The 16,134-nt window shown below is 44.9% G+C and overlaps 1 protein-coding gene across 7 annotated transcripts in view; it reads left to right on the plus strand.

Moving 5' to 3' along the window:
• PAX5 (paired box 5) overlaps window positions 1-16,134 on the plus strand; it is a 220,220-nt gene that overhangs the window by 14,372 nt on the left and 189,714 nt on the right. For 5 of the 7 annotated variants that reach the window (XM_033173042.1, XM_033173036.1, XM_033173039.1 and 2 more), the window contains exon 2: window positions 14,075-14,240. In XM_033173042.1, coding sequence (XP_033028933.1) covers window positions 14,075-14,240 — 166 coding nt within the window. Of the gene's footprint in view, window positions 1-6,156; window positions 6,310-14,074; window positions 14,241-16,134 lie in introns of those variants that run through there. The other 2 variants (XM_033173037.1, XM_033173041.1) reach the window with 1 other exon arrangement.

A 16,134-nucleotide genomic window follows, 5' to 3' on the forward strand; every position in this document is an offset into this window, starting at 1 on the left:
TCTCTACCCCTCTCCCTATGGGCTCTCATTTCGTCTGCACTTCAGCATCTCCCCGGGGCGACTCGCCTCTTACGATTTCCGCGGAATTCACTTCCAGATCAGGACGATTAGGATCGCAGCTTCTTGCGCCCTCGATCTCCCTCAGCTACCGATCTCTGCGCGCACCGTGGGGCGATTAATTCTGGGAAGTACTCTGGAAAGAGAGCGGGGAACAGGGCCTACTTTCAAAGGCCTCGCGTTAGGAGTGAATTTCCCCACTGCCTCACAAACAACACCCCTAGATCCTGGGCGTGCTCCTTGCCAGGCGGACTCTTAGTGGTGGGACGCGCAAGGTTCTCGCGCTCATCCTTGCTAACTGGGAAAATGGGGCTGTTTTTTCATCCTTGCGTTGGATGGGCCGGCCGGCGGGGAAGCAACAACATCTTTGCTGGGAATGTCCCTTTCTGCCAAAGCCTCCTGACCTTTGCTGCCGCCGCTTTTCGCTAAGTTTGGAGCTCTCCCCGCACAAAAAGGTCAAAACTCAGGCCTCCTCGCATACAACGCTGCTCAGTCACAGCATCCCGAGATATCAAGAGCGCCATGTTCAATAGGCCAACCTATAGATGGAGGAACACCTCTGCATGGTGGCGAAACGTGCGCACAATTTGGGGGCCTTGCTGTCCACATTTCACACAGGGTTTTTCAGTGATCCTTCATGCTTGCGTCTTTGCTAGGTGTGTGCGTTACGTTTTTGTTTGTGAAGACATACTGTGAATTGTACGCTTTGGTAACAACTCTTTGTTCAGACAGACACAGAAATGTAGCCTGTGTTTCGAAATCGCCACACTATTAACTGCAGCTGTAGAAAGAGAGGCATCCTGGGAGGATGGTGTGGGGTTTTTTTGGATTTTTAAAGGAACTCCCAGACATGACTACAGCTGAGCAAGAGGCATTCAGATCCAGCTCTGCTAGAGTCAAAGGGGGGTGGGGTTCTTCTGATTTCAAAGGATGGGTCGTATTGACGTAAAAACGATACTTAACTGGTTTTTTTGGCGTGCAATCTGGGAGCGACTGTGCCTGCGGCCTCAAATATTCACCTGTGCTCCTTTAACAGATACGAGTGCAACAATGTATTCAACTAAACGCAGTACACTGCTAAGTGTGCATTTACGATGCTTTAATTAGGTGCAAACGCCCATTAATACAAAAACTTATATTACATCTCAGTGATAATGCTATGCTACCTTGAGCGTGTACGTGTGTATACTATGTGAAAACAGGGGAAATATAAAATGGCAGTTATACAAGACATAAGCATATTCACATATAGAAAGCCATGAAGGTTGTATAGGCGCAAGCACGTCATATGACACCTTGAGTCATATGACCAATATTGTTCCGTGTGTTTTCCATCACGTGTAGCACAATGCTTTAGGTGCAGACACTGTTATGCCTACTATATTACCGTAAATACATGACAGCAGAACAAATATGCGTCTGAATGTGTGGTCACACATATCCAGGCATAAAATCAGGCGCTATCCCCATTTGTCTGTAGCTCACTAGGAAACACTTGCACTTGGTTGGAAGCAAGTCTCATTCATTAATTTCTGTGGAACTTCGGCGATGCATTCGGATCCTAACAATGTTCATGCAGAAGAAATTCATTTTATTTCTTTTTTGGGGTTTCAGTAAGTCCTAACCCCTTAACAATATACCTTAACAGGGCTGTGCGTTGTTCCCCGCTTCGGGGGCGCGCGCCTGTATTTCTATGCACATAGGAATATTTTCAAAATATTACCGACAATGCACGGGGATCCAGTCCTCGCGTTTTTATTTTGTTATTTTGTTATTTCCCCCCACAAAGTAGAATGACAAAGAGCATAGTTACTTAGTTCTGCCATGCATATGAAACCATATCCGGTAATAACTGTACATTTCATGAATTCTGAATAAAGCAGGCGAAAAAAGACCGTATCGAGTCACTTTAGGGCGGCGAGTCATGTGCTATTTCTAAAGCCAAAGAGACGAGCGAACGAGCGCTTGCTCCCTATATTTAATGATCCTTATCTCGCTTCTCTCATTTTGAAGCCCGCTTTATAAAAGGGAGCACTCTGATTATATATCTATATCTATCTATATATATAAAATCTGTGTAGCGACAGTTTTAAAAACAATCGCAATAGAGTTTTAAAAATAAAACAGACTTAAAATGCTCACACACCCATCTTAATGGGGTTTTACTAAAATGCAAACCGTGACAAGTGGGACTCATTTGCTACTGGAGAGGGAACAAGTTCAGGACTGGGTGACTAGTGGAGACCTTTCGTTGCGCGCAGGGCACGAGTGGATCGCGTCCTCCGCCTCAACCGCCCGCGTCAGTGGCTAGGGCAGCCCTGAGGCCTCTTGCGAGACGGGTTTCCCCGGCTGTTGATGGGAGTTCAATGGCAAAATCGATGAGGTCGGACTTGGCAGGTGGTGAGACGGAAGGAGACGCGCTTGGAATTACCGGCGGGCAGCGGCGTCTCCAGGCGAACCCAAGACCCTCCCTCAAAAGGGAGCGAACTTTCCTAACCTCTGATGAAAGGAAACAAGTTCCTTTCCCCGAGCACCAGTGTCCCAGCTCCTCCCCACACACCTCGCTCCATTCTCCGCGCCTGAAGAGGACGTTCTCGAGGCTCCCTCTATCTATGGGGACCGAAGGAACACAAGGCTGGAGCTGAGAGAGGCTTGCAGATGCTTGGCTGATGCTCTCCATCTCCCAGCTCAAAGAAAGGGGCGACACAAAACACATTTCATTTTCCAACACACGTGTAAGCGTGCTCTTATTCCAGGGGTACCTACTTGAATAAAACATGGGGGGGGGATCACATTCACGCACACTATTTGAATGGCAATGCCCATCAACTTGGGAGGGACCCGGCTCCGGCCCCCTCAAATATTTTATGGGGGGGCCGCGAAGACCTCTCAGCCCCTAAAAATTGGCGCTCTCTCTCTCTCTCTCTCTCTCTCTCTCTCTCTCTCTCTCTCATACACACACACACACGTGTCAAAACGGATAAGTATATACCGATATTTAGCTCTCTCTCGCGGGTTCAACTACACGCAACGCAATCCTGCAAGTCTCACACCTTGCGCACAGGCAGTTTTTTCAGTCAGAACACATTCTTATACTGTACACAAATGCCAGGGCACGAGGAAGTACAGGGACATTTTCTAAGGCCTGGTTCACACATGCAGCGCGCCTCAGCCTCCTACATGACGACACCTGATGGCTGACGTCTGAACATATAAAGAGACTCCGTAGAGAAGCATCCTGACGAGGATCGGAAAGTGAAGCCCCGTCTGCGGTGATTTATCTGCGATAGCCAATTTTCACCTCCTGAAAATAATGGCTCTACGTGGCAGCTAGCAAGGGGGAAAACAAACCTTTCAGAGGCTTACAAATGTAAGCAAAATTTTTAGATGCACTTCTCTCTCACACACACACACAAAATCACACGTTTCCACCTGAACCAGGAAACGGAAGCTTTCAATGTTGGGGAGCCGGGGCGGAAGGTTTCTTCTCCCGCACAAAAAGGACAAGCCTTGAATAATGGGGACAGGAAGGAAAGGGACAAATGAAATGCACAGGCCCACTGCCTAGCCTTAATGAGCAGACCACCCTCCCTTTCTCTTCCACCTCTCCCATATTGTGTTTTGATCAGGCCCGTCGAGACCCTTCGCAACCCCAAGTTCAACTCCCGCCCAGCTCAAACACATCAAAGCCCGCATTGACCCCACTCTCTGCTTCCGCGCGTGTGACGGCTCCTGCATTTTGCTAGAGATTTCACTTTTGCTGGAGAAAAGAAGAACGAAACAAAAGCTCGTGTGTATGTGTAACTGTGTGTGTGTGTGTGTTTGCGCGTCCGGCCTTGTGACAGCCGAGGGAGCAGCAATCTTATATGCATTGATTTGGGTTTCACGGAATCCCTTGTATTCAGCGGGATTTACTTCTGAGGTTCGGGTTCCACGGACTGCAATCCTAACGCGTTTACTTGAGCGTAAGCCCTCACTGAGGGCAGTACTTCTGCATATAGTCAGGCTATTGATATACGCACCCCTGCACTATCTTTTTATCCCCCCCCCGCAGTTGCCTTCATCATCCCTCTTGTTTCTTACAGACCCACAGTCGCTTGGGGCGCGCAAACACACACACACAGCCCTCCTTCCCCTCCAGTTTGTCAATGAATCCGCCTCCCCCGCGGGGCTCCGCCCGCTGCCCTTGCTGATTGCTCCGCCGCTGACTAATCAGGCGCCTCCTCCCCCACCCCCGCGTTCGCTTCGCCCCCCCTCCCTTCGGAGCTCCCAAGCCCCGCAGCCAATGCGCGCAGGGCCGTAACTTTACTTTTCTGATTGGAGGCCGACGAGCTGAGTGACGGGCCGGCCCGGCGGCAGCGGCCGGCAGCACTTGCCCTCCCTGCCTCTCCCCCCCCCCCATCTCGGGCTCCCAACAGAGGCTGAAGCCCCCCGCAGCCGCTGTCCACATGAAACTGGGTCCTGAAAGCTGCTCTCGCCGAGAAGCGCGCTTCTCTGCTGAGGAGGGGGAGACACGCTGAGGGAGAGAGAGCAAGAGAGCCGCAGGACTGCGACGGCCGGCCGAGGAGGAGCGAGCGAGCCCAGCGCTCCTGAGCGGATGAGGAGAGATTTCCTGTGGCGCCTGGAGCTTGAGCGCCCAGGTGTGTGTGTGTGAAGGAGAGAGAGAGCGAGGGAGGGAGAGCGAGTGCGCGCGCGGGGTGGGTGGGTGAGGGGACCCTCCCGCGAGAGCTGGCCAGGTGGAGACATACGCGCGCACACGCCAGTAGCACACAGGCGCGCAACTAGAGCCGGCTCCCTTCGCGCTTGCCAGACAGAGAGAGAGGGGGAAGCTCCCTCCGCAGCCTGAGGCGGGAGAGCGCACGCGCGCGCTTGGCCATGGGAGAGCCGCGACGCCGGGCGCCCGAGGAGCGCGGCAAACTTTAAGCGCGCGCGGAAGTGGGCGCGTGAGGTGGCGAAGCGCGCCGCGAGCAAAACGCCGCCTCCCTCGCTCCCTCCCTCCTTCTCTCTCTCTCTCTCTCTCTCTCTCTCCTCGTCGCGCGGCGGGGATGCCGCTGGCAGGCTCCAGCCGCCGCTGCCGCCGCCGCCGCTTTCTCCTCACCTCCTCTGGCGCCTCTCCAAGCCCAACTTCCCGCCAACTTCTGGGGCTCTGAGGGCGCCCGGCGGACGGAGGTCGTCGCTCGCGCCTGCCTGGTTGGGGAAACAAGAGGAGAAGGGAAGAACGGACTTATTTTCTCCGCCGCTCGACGCCGCGCGGTTCTCGTCAGGACTTGGGACGCCCGCCGAGCGAGACACAGATACATACACGCCGAGGGAGACACCTGTCCGTAGCCTTCGCGCCCTCTCTGGGAAAGAACCCATCGCCTCAGAGCCGTCGCCGGAGCTGAGACCTCCAGCTTGGCTTGCCGGCTGAGGAGACGGAGGAGGAGGACGAAGGGGGACCCGCTCGCCCCCAACGCACCACCTCGCCTCAGACAAAAGACTGACCCGGGGCACTTCCCGCACCCTGAGGTAGCCCTTGCCTTCGTCGCGGTGGTGAAAAAGAAAGGAGATGCCTGTTGAAAAGTAGCCCTCGTGGATCTTGGCAGCTGACCTGTCCCTGCCCGCTTCTCTTTCTCTACCTTGGACGACCTCAGACTTGAAGAAGCGCTGGACTCAGCTGCCTGTGTGGAGACTCTTCCCCCGAGCTCCTCTTCATCTTCATTTCCCCCCTTTCTTTTCTTCTTCTGAATCACCGGACGGGATTCATGGCTTTTTCCTCCTGGAGGTGGGAGAAATAAGGCTTCCTCCGCTGCCGCGCAAGCCCGAGCCTCGTCGGAGCCCGGAGGCGGCCGAGCCTGGCCAGGGGGACGCGGGGGGCGGGGAGGGGGGAAGGGCGACGGCCGCAGCGGCGGCGCCCGACGAGCCCCCCCAAGCCCCTTCCGCCGCAAAGGAATAACTTCCACGAGGATTGCCGTGGTTCTTGGGCTCTCAGCTCGGAGGGAGATCTTCTTGCCTTTTTGAAGTCGCGCGGTGTTTTGTTTCCAATTTGTATCCAAACAACATTACTGCGAGCAACCCTCTACTTGACCATTACACTCGAAAAAACAAACTAACCACCCTTGCCCCAGACAAAACAAAACAAAAAGTGATCCCAGGGAGTTTAGCTTAAGGTGATCTGAAAGCAAACAAAACAAAACAAAAGCCTCGAGCTCCGTGGATCGGCTGCCCAGATGGAAATACATTGTAAGCACGACCCGTTTGCAGCGATGCATAGTAAGTAGAGGCGGCTGGTTCCATTTTTCTCTGTCTCTCCCTGTCTCTCTTTCTCTGGCGTAGAAGGATTGAGCTGGCCGCCGTGCCTTTGCCCCGCTCCCCGAAGCGGCCGCCCCGTGTTTATTGGTTTAACTGGGAGGTGTGGGAAGGAGGAACGGGCTGCGGGGCCGGGGATGCCTTTGGGCATTGCTAGGGAGGCACGACGACGGTATTTGACCTGCTCTTGGCAGCCAGGAGCGGACGAGGGCAGAGGGGGAGGGAGGGAGCGGGGCGCTTGCCCTGCTCGCAGCCTCCTCTGTCCAGTTTGTTCCCTTTTGTGGTTTCAGAGGAGTTAAAGCAAAACAAAACAAAAGAGCCACACGGACATCCTCCTCTCTATGCACAAACACACGTCTTGGGCCACAGTATGTAGGGAATGAATGGAAAACGTTCTCCCTTTTGCTTTAGGACACGATCCAGCCAGAGCGAAACATTTTCGAAGTCCAAGTGATTTCAGTGGGAGGGTTTGGAGCATGTGCTCTAACTCCTCCTTCTAGCGCTGAGGAACTTAAGAACAGGTTCTCTTCGACTGGGTAGTGTTCTGTTAAAGCATCGTCACCATAATTATAATCATCATCACTTTTTAATAAATAATAATAATAATAATAATAATAATAATAATAGTGATAATCATACATTCAGCAGAGAGTAGCCTTACCTTTGTCTCCAACGCAGATTAAATGCTGTTAGACCAGGAAACGAATGCTAGAGCTTGAGCAAAAGGGCAGCTTCTAATATAACAGGTATCCCTATCTATCCTAAATGCATTTACTCGCAGGTAGATAGCTTTGATTTCAAAATTGCTTACTTTTGCATAACGAATCTACTCAGCAGAGTGTTCCTATGCATGTCTACACAGAAATAAGCCTTACTGAGTTCCATAGGGCTTACTTTCAGGCAAGCGTGCATAGGATTGTATCCTTGCAGTATTTTTTTTAACCTATAGGAACCTTCCACAAGCAGGGTTTTCATTATTATTATTTTTAAACTATGTTTCCCCCCTTTCCTCCATCCACTTCTGTTTTTGTGTGTCTGACTTTTTCTCTGTCTTTGTGTGTCTTTTTCAAAGTTCAGGGTGGCCCTACTTGCCTTCCCCCTTCCCTGTTTATTCTGCAGTTATGCATGGGAGGGAGAAAACGCTTAAGAAGAAAATATAATCACAACGACAGTGACCACCAGGTTATTTTAACGCCTTTCTAAATAAAAACTCATTCCGTATATAAAATACAAACTTGGATTTAAGAGTCACACGCCCCCCCCCCAAATAAAAAAAAGTTTTGTCTGTAGTGTATTGTTGGCAATGTTTTCTTAACACAAGTTTTAGAAATAAAAATGACCAGCAGTTTTAAAATGCAGTATAAGGATTCGTTCTTCCTTGAAAATTAGTTTAAAAAGGCAAATATGTGAGGACTGAATAGGACAGGGTGTTTTAAAGGGCCTTAAATATTGGAAGTTGGCTGTTTAAGTTAGCAGGTCGTGTGTAATGTGTTTGCTTGAGATTTGTTGTGCTTGAGAGGGCTAGAGGAGATTTATCCATTAACACAATGTTATGTGAAATGACATCTTCTCTCATGGTGAGTTAAACGCCGGATTAGATCCAGAGATTTCAAGGAAATATAGGGTAGAACTAATCGCATTTCCCTTATGCACAAGGGCCTTTTAGCCAAGACGGATTTTCTTTTCTAGAAAAAAGGGGAAAAAATCCATGTGATCTATCTATCTATCTATTCATCCATCCGGCGGCGAGATGGATGTGATCTATCTAGCTATTCATCCATTCCCTACCCAATAAAACAATTTCATACTAGATCATTGGATGCATGTAGAAAGCACAATGCAGGGCAGGCAGGCTGCAGATTCGTTTGGAAAGTATACAAGAACCGTCACCTACAGAGAAAAGTGGTAGAGGAACACAACCTCCAGAGCTGAAATTGGAAAGGTTAAGGCTACTGATGCGCTCCCGCTCAGCTCTGCATCGGAGGAGAGAGACTTTAAAATACGAACATCAAAAGGGGTCTTCTCTTTACTCCCCCTCCCCCTCTCTCTCCTGGAGTTGCCTTTGTGCTAATTTGAAGAGAGCGAGAGAGAGAGCGCATATGCGTGGAAGCTACCAGGGGACTAGGGGTTTCCTCCATTAACCTAAATAATGATAAATCGATAACTTCTTCAGGAATTTAAGAAGGAAAACAAACGCGAAAAAGAGAGTGTGGAGGGGGTGGGGGATAGGACCATCACCTAGCGTCTTGTACTTCCCCACCACCCCAGTCCCTTCACGATCATGTTATTAAAGCTGCGCCGTCAAAAAGAAGCCAGTTGTTGCTCTCGTTTCCCAAAGTAGCGGGTGGGAAATGTTACTGATATCTTTACTGGACATTAAGACCAGAGCGCTCCTTTCTGCCAGGAAACGTATTTTGTTCTGCAAGAGGCGCCGAAACTTCGGTTCAAATGCGCAGAAGGGAAAAGAGCCCTCGCAGTTTCCTCCCCTGTCCATCCAGAAGAATCGCCTTCTAAACCAGACACAGCCTTTGATTGTAAAGAAATCCGTAGTGCTAGAATAATCTGTTTCCTAGGAATCTGTTTTAGATCCGCTTCGAACCATGGCAGCACTGGGCACTCTATTAGCATTCTCTTCAATGAGGGAACTCCCTGGAAATACAAACACAGAAACGGCTCGAAAGCCGTGCGCAAAAAGACACCAAAATCCCCTCCGGACAAATCTGATGGCTGCTAGTGGAAGTCTTTATAACAGCCTCGATATATGTTTTGGTCCCGGGAGGGTGGGTGGGAGCAAACACACGTTTTCTCACGTTAACCACCAGCAGGGTCAAAACACACAGGCAGGCAGGAGAAAACCTTCACACCCCGTGGGGGGAAAACCAGACCTTCGTAGGTGGACAGACAACCAGGGAGGAGTGAGCTTGCCTGCCTGCCTGCATACAACCTTGCCGTTTCTCCGACTCCTCCTCTCTTTTCCTTTATGGTAGTTCGCATCCTTACTCATAATTCACTGTGCATATTTTCTACATAGATGAAACTAGTTGATAGTCGGAGTTTTAAATCGCACGTTTCGCATACTCGATGCATTAGCTTGAGTTGACCTGACTTTTCAATTAGCATGATAGAGCTGGGCAGGCTTGGGGGAAGAGACCTTTCAGTTACTTCTGGTTAACGAGGAGATTAAAACCGGACAATCTCTCCGAGCTCACCATCCATCATATATGAAGAAAACTTTTTCTTCTTCTCTTGGCTGCCACTTCCTTCCATATAAAGTTTTTTTCTCTTTTAACTCACTATTCGGTCATTCGCTCCCGACGCCAACAGTTAGTTTACGTCTAAAGGCACATTGAAACACAGTCAGGTTTTGCAGACGGAAGAAAGGGCATCTGGGGTTGTTGATGTTTCAACTGACTTCCTCTGTGATGGCTCGTTCAAATTATGGAGAGCTCCCAAGCCAAAAATCTCAGTTGCATCAATATTTGCCACCCCATCTGCAATATATAATAAGCCTTGCTCTCTATAGTGTGCATAGGAAAGCTGGAGTGCGTTGAGAAAATAAAAATTAATAGAATAAATTATTCGGAATTAAAGCAATTATTGTGTGTGTGTGTGTGTGTGTGTGTGTGTGTGTGTAGCTAATAGTTGATCAACGTAAGGGATACTTTTGAGGATGGACTACAGATCAGGCTATGCATATGATCAAAATGAACCCCCCTTCAATGGACCAGATAACCAACTGGACCAGATAATGCCGGAGAGAGTTAATGCTTGGACGTACCAAAATAAAAACATGTGCAATAGCCAAAGAGAAAAAAAACATGAATTTCAAAACGCCCCACCTAGGCCTGTATGAGTGATCTTACCTTTTTTTAAAACAACAACCAAGTGACAGTGAAACTGAAATAGATAGTGTAGTGTATTAGATGTTTGTTTATTGATTGCTAATGCGTTTGCGCCCATTGGATGCGCATGCATGCACCCCCTCGCCCCACATAACCTTCTGTTATCTGTCATGCCCACACTTTAGTTAGGAACCAGCGTTGGCGATTCACCAGTCTTGTAAAACTTTGTATCCAAACAGGCGGACTGACTCATTGTATGCATATGTATAGATATTTTTTCTACTTTTCTTAGCGGTTTAGGAATCTATCTATCTATCTATCTATCTATCTATCTATCTATCTATCTATCTATCTATCTATCTATCTATCTATCGTCCTTGAAGGAAACATGGAATAAAAATATGATCAGTTAAATAAATAAAAACAGCTGCGTAGGACACAGGCACAGCTATATAGCAATACATTTAGCCATGGGTACACATACTTAATTCAGCCTGTTTTGCATGCAGATATCTAATACCGATCACTGGCAAGCACATGGGCAGAAAATGAGAAAGATTCATGCCGAACTTGCGACACCGGTGCATAGCATTACACACTCTCATATACACGCACACACAGACGCACCTAGCTTCCTTGTGAAAGTTTTTCGAGTAGCTAATTCTATAGCCGACATTTTTTGTTCCAGCTTTACTAAATCCATGCAACCTGATTTCTCCTGGGCAGACCAATTATCCCAAGAATACAAGCAATCTTATACTGGGCAGAACAACGAACAATATCTTACAAGAGCTAAACTAACTTACATTCTGAGAAAGAACTATCTGTTCTTTCTGTATCTCGAGTGTTTTAATGTGCTTGGCTGATCCTTGAAGCAACGAAGAAGGTCTCATCAGTTCGCTTTTCCTTTCTGAATTAATGCTTTTTTATTATTTAAGTAAATTGAAACACCGATAACTTCTATCTGATAATAGAGAATTTCTGCCTGATAATAAGGAAGGCACACACTGCAGTTTCCCCACGGATGGATCGTTTTCTTTTCATTTAAACTAGTTATTCCCTTTCCGTCCCATAAATTTCCCCCAGCTAGTAAGATGACCGACATAAATCCGTAGTCCCCTTTAACTGCCAGCAAGAGACTCAGGAATGACTTGTGCGTCGTTTCCTTAGCCCAGCTTGCACTTTGATGTCACGGGACAACTGCAGATCCAGCCCACCAAGGAAGAGAGTGCAGGTCGGTCAGGATTAACAGCAAACAACCCATCCAGGCCTTGGGTAGGAAAGGATCTTTTTTCTGGCATTCTCCCCAGTCCATATAGCTTTGGAATGGAAACTCTGACTGCCTTCTTACTCCCCTTCATTTTGTACTGGATGAAAACCAAAAGGCTTTAGGTTTGAAATTGGCCATTGTGGGTGGGGAAGAAGGTAATATTTTTGGAAGCAGAATATCATGTGCCCCTGTCTGTGTCTACTGTGTGTGTGTGTGTGTGTGTGTGTGTGTGTGTGTTAGTTTTCCTAAAACATCCACTTGTTTAAACTTTCTAACTCATTTTACTATCCATTAGCATTGAGCTGCTTAGTTTATTTCCTTAACCTGCCCCACCCTCCATAAGGACCAAGCATTATATACACTCAAGGTCCATAATTCAGGAAATGTGATACCTACCTCACCCCTGCAAACATTTTACAAAGGTGGAATATTAATCTTTTGATTTTGCTCCAATCATGTGCACTGTTGGGCTGCTTAAACCTTCAAACATCAATGGCACATCCAGGAGCAATAGCCTTGATTATTAGAATTAAAATGTTCCATAGCCTTAGTGAACCTTTATACACTAGGATGCGAGGAATTCTCCCCTCTGTTATCCCTCCTCTTTTTCTGTCTCTGCCTTCTTTTCCTCTCATAAATCGTCCTTATATTTGGATAATGTATTACAGTAGGCCTAACAGTAATCACCTGGTTGCAACTTTGTTGACTTGGGAGGCTACAGTGCTTCATTTTTTGCCCTTGCCTAACTAGTCCAGGTACTCCCAAGTTTGTTAAGTTCAGCTGGGTTTCATTTTCTTTCAGCATTCTTATCTGTTTCAGCTGGGAAGCTGGAACTACTCTACACTACATAACTTCTAAGAGCAGGGATATACGGCTAAGTTAACTGATAAATCTGACCCCTTTTCTGGTTGTTGCAATATTAACCAGGATTTTAAATAGAGATTGCATCCAAAGGTATAGCTAACCAAGACCTATAAGTACACAGTCCCTTTGCCTAATTTTGACTTTGCAATTTGTAATCTTTGAGGATTCTTATGCAGCCAGCATAGTGAACAATATACGGTATCTATTAAATAATGTTTAATATTGTTAAAGCACATCCACTGGGGAAAAAGTAATGACTGAAAACCATGTTCTTTCAACAGCTGAACCCTTTAAATTTTTTTAAAAAGCTCCTTCCTTCCTTCCTGGTCCAGACAGTATTTTAAAGCTCAAAATGAAGGCACCAATAAAACAAAGAAAGCAAAAAGTGGACTCACCAAACTTCATTTAATGGGCAGAACATATTTAGTCATAACTAGTCAGCTGAAAAATAAAAGATTTGGTTTTTAAAATGATGAGTAGCTACAGTAAGAGTCTGTGCTTGGTTGACACAAATTACTTTAATAATCAAGTAGTTATTGTGGATTTTTCATATGTTCTGACATATACCAAAGTTTGACAGCAGTTTATGAATTGGAGAATTATTGGGTTTAAAATAAAAGTGTTTTATATATGTAACTGGTTTGTTTAATACAGAAACGGTTTGCCTTGTCAACTGATTCTGAACAGTTCAAGTCCTCTGTAAATAGAGACATTAGCTTATTACTTTTGCTCAGTTGTTGCCAATGATGCTGGTTATTGCAATTATTTGTTTTCAACATTGCAATTTCTCTATTATAAGTAGTTTGCATGATTAACAATTTGGGAGTTAATTATATTTTCTCAGTTAGCTACATGCCATTATATTTCGCGCTCATTGATTTTACCCAGTTAGCTGCTATTCATCTAGTTGAGAACCATTTCACAACAGATAGATGTTTCACCTTGCTAAAGGAGAGTAGTGAAAATACACACAGAGAAAGAGTAATCTATTAATTTGTCTGAGCCAGGCTCTGTAGGCTCCTAATATTTAAAGAGGCTCTTCTACATTCTATCAGCTAGAAGTTATTGACCATACATACAGACATACATACATATTGAGGACATACATAATTAAACTGTGATTTTCAAAGTAAAAGTGAATACTTGGCAAATTTCATCTTTGCATAAATTTTGCTCATTTTGCCCATATTTTCCCCTTATGGGAAAATATTTGGGCCTTCTTTTCCAACCAAGTGAGATAGGACCCCTGATCCTAAGCACTTTTACTAGAAAGTAGGTCTCATTGAGCTTAATGGTACTTAAAAGTGAGTGTGCTAAGGATTTTCAGCCTTTATATCCACCCTATCAGTTAGGCATCATGAGTGATTTTACATTGCCTGATGATTTCAGGCATTGGCCTAAAAATAACTTTTGAGAGATGGTTTTGCAAATCAGAGGCCTGATTCTCATGCCACATAATCCTGGGTAATTATTGAAGTAATTAGAGTTACACAAGTGTAAAATTGCTATCAATGTCAAATTAGGTCTCAGTAAATAACATTGTTCCTCCTCCTCTCAGCAAATAAACCATAGCCATCATTTCAGAAATGGAGAACTGAAACTCTTGTTTAAGAATTTGCCCAGTGCTTGATGGTAGATGGGAATCTAAAGCTGAAACAGGCCTTATGTAAGCATCTTCTAAACAGTCACAAAGATGTATTTTTTTCTCTGCTTGTTTTTGTTTTTTGTTTTTGTTTCCCCCCATATGTTTCAGGACATGGAGGAGTGAATCAGTTAGGGGGTGTTTTTGTGAATGGTCGACCACTCCCTGATGTAGTCCGCCAAAGGATTGTGGAACTTGCCCATCAAGGTGTCAGACCCTGCGACATTTCCAGGCAACTACGGGTCAGCCATGGCTGTGTCAGCAAAATTCTTGGCAGGTAAAAGGAGATAAGTGAATCTCATTGATTCTTAAAGAGAAAATACCATGCTGTTTGTTATTGGAATGTGTTTTAAAAAACAGTTCAGTTTGTGACAAGGCAGATTCTTGGGAGTTAACCCAATGATGACAAGAATTTCAGAGAAATCCATATCTATATCTATCTATCTATCTATCTAACAACCAAATATAGGAAATGTTTTAGAAATATATTATTGAGAATATATTTAAGAAGTTATTGATTATGGAACTATTTATTATATGCTTCCTATGAAATATGCTGGCAAATCTGTGAGTCATCTCAGTACCATGGAAAATTATTATTTAGTGAGAGGTACCCTTTTTGTTTCTAAGAAACATTCTGTTTTAGCAATTCAAATAGTAAATACCGGTAGTTGAGGCAGAACTAAGTAAGCCACACTGGAACCCATCTGAAATCAACAAATGCTCGCTTAAAAATCAAGCCATTTTTAGTCATTTAATTATTTAATTTGCATATAATAAATAAAAATCAGTGTAATGATTAATAATCTTAATTACTGAACTTTAAGTGAACCTATCTATTCACAGTGGAGATGCTCTAAATCTGTAGCAACAGCAGAATACTTAAAAAAAAGAAAAAAAGAAAAGGGTAGCTTCTGTTGTTTCAGCATGCAAAGTACTACTTGACCTAGGCAGAGGAACAGTATGTTTGTGGACACAATGATTCTGAACATGCTATGATATAATGCTCCAAATTTTTAAATAAAATAATCAGGTAGATTAAACTGACGTAACTTGGTTAAGATCATAATAATCAAGTATTGGCTCTTGCAAATGAGAGTTTGTTAATGTACCATATTACTCTGCTTCCCATCATATTAATGATACTATTTTCTTTTGTCACACAAAGCATATACCATAATATATTAGTCTTTAAGGTACTGCCGGATTCTGTATTGTGTCTCCGTCCACCCATTCCCCAGTAACTTTGAATAAAATCTGGATAGGTTATTTTGTTATTTATCACTTCTTTTTCACCTGCCCAACCTAGGAAAAAGTTAAAGGTTTTTGGTTGCATTTGAGTAATTTCAGCTGCAATCCAATTCATGCTTTTGTGGAAGTCCCATTTCACATGGTGGGGATTACTTCTGAGTAACCATGCATAGATAGAACTCTTAAATTTTTATCACTGATTTTTCAACAGTATATAAATATCTTAAATTTCATTTTCACTACTATGACTTCTGTACTTCCATTGACTTTTTAATATAAAAAACCTATTCATAAGCAGTCGTAAAGATTTGTAGTTAGTGCTGCACAAATACAGTTTCTTTAGAAAGTTGTGCAATTTCACACTAACTAGAGCCAAATTCTCAAGTAAATTTGGTAAATTATGGTTCCTTATAAGGACATCTTTCCACCTCACTGCATAAAAAGGAACTTTTGACCATGGGTGCAAAACCTGACCCATTTATATTAAAATACAAAAATTCTGCAGTAAAATTAAACATTCTTTGTAGTGTTCTGTGCATATGAATCCTTTCAGTATCTCCATTCTCTGTGTGAAATCCTCAGAGTCAATAGTGGGATATAGCGAAGGTCAGCAGATACAAGTAGACCTGGATCTTTTCTGTCTTATATCTATTTGACAAAATGTCAGTTCACTGGATTAAAGGGAGGGAGTCTTGATTTTATACTGCCATGTGTGAAAAGACAAGAAACAAGCCAGAGATGTTCTGCTAATTTTAATGGAAATACTCTTGAGTAAGTAATCTCAGGACTGGATCCTTAAGCATTCTAATATTGTTGATATTTCTTAAAAGAGGCAAGTTAGGAAACTCAACGAAAAGCCTATCAAAGTGTCAAGATTGCACAACTGGAGATTTTTCAGATTTTTGTTTGTGATCCCGGAG

The sequence above is a fragment of the Lacerta agilis genome, chromosome 16, assembly GCF_009819535.1.
Source record: "Lacerta agilis isolate rLacAgi1 chromosome 16, rLacAgi1.pri, whole genome shotgun sequence".
Taxonomy (NCBI): domain Eukaryota; kingdom Metazoa; phylum Chordata; class Lepidosauria; order Squamata; family Lacertidae; genus Lacerta; species Lacerta agilis.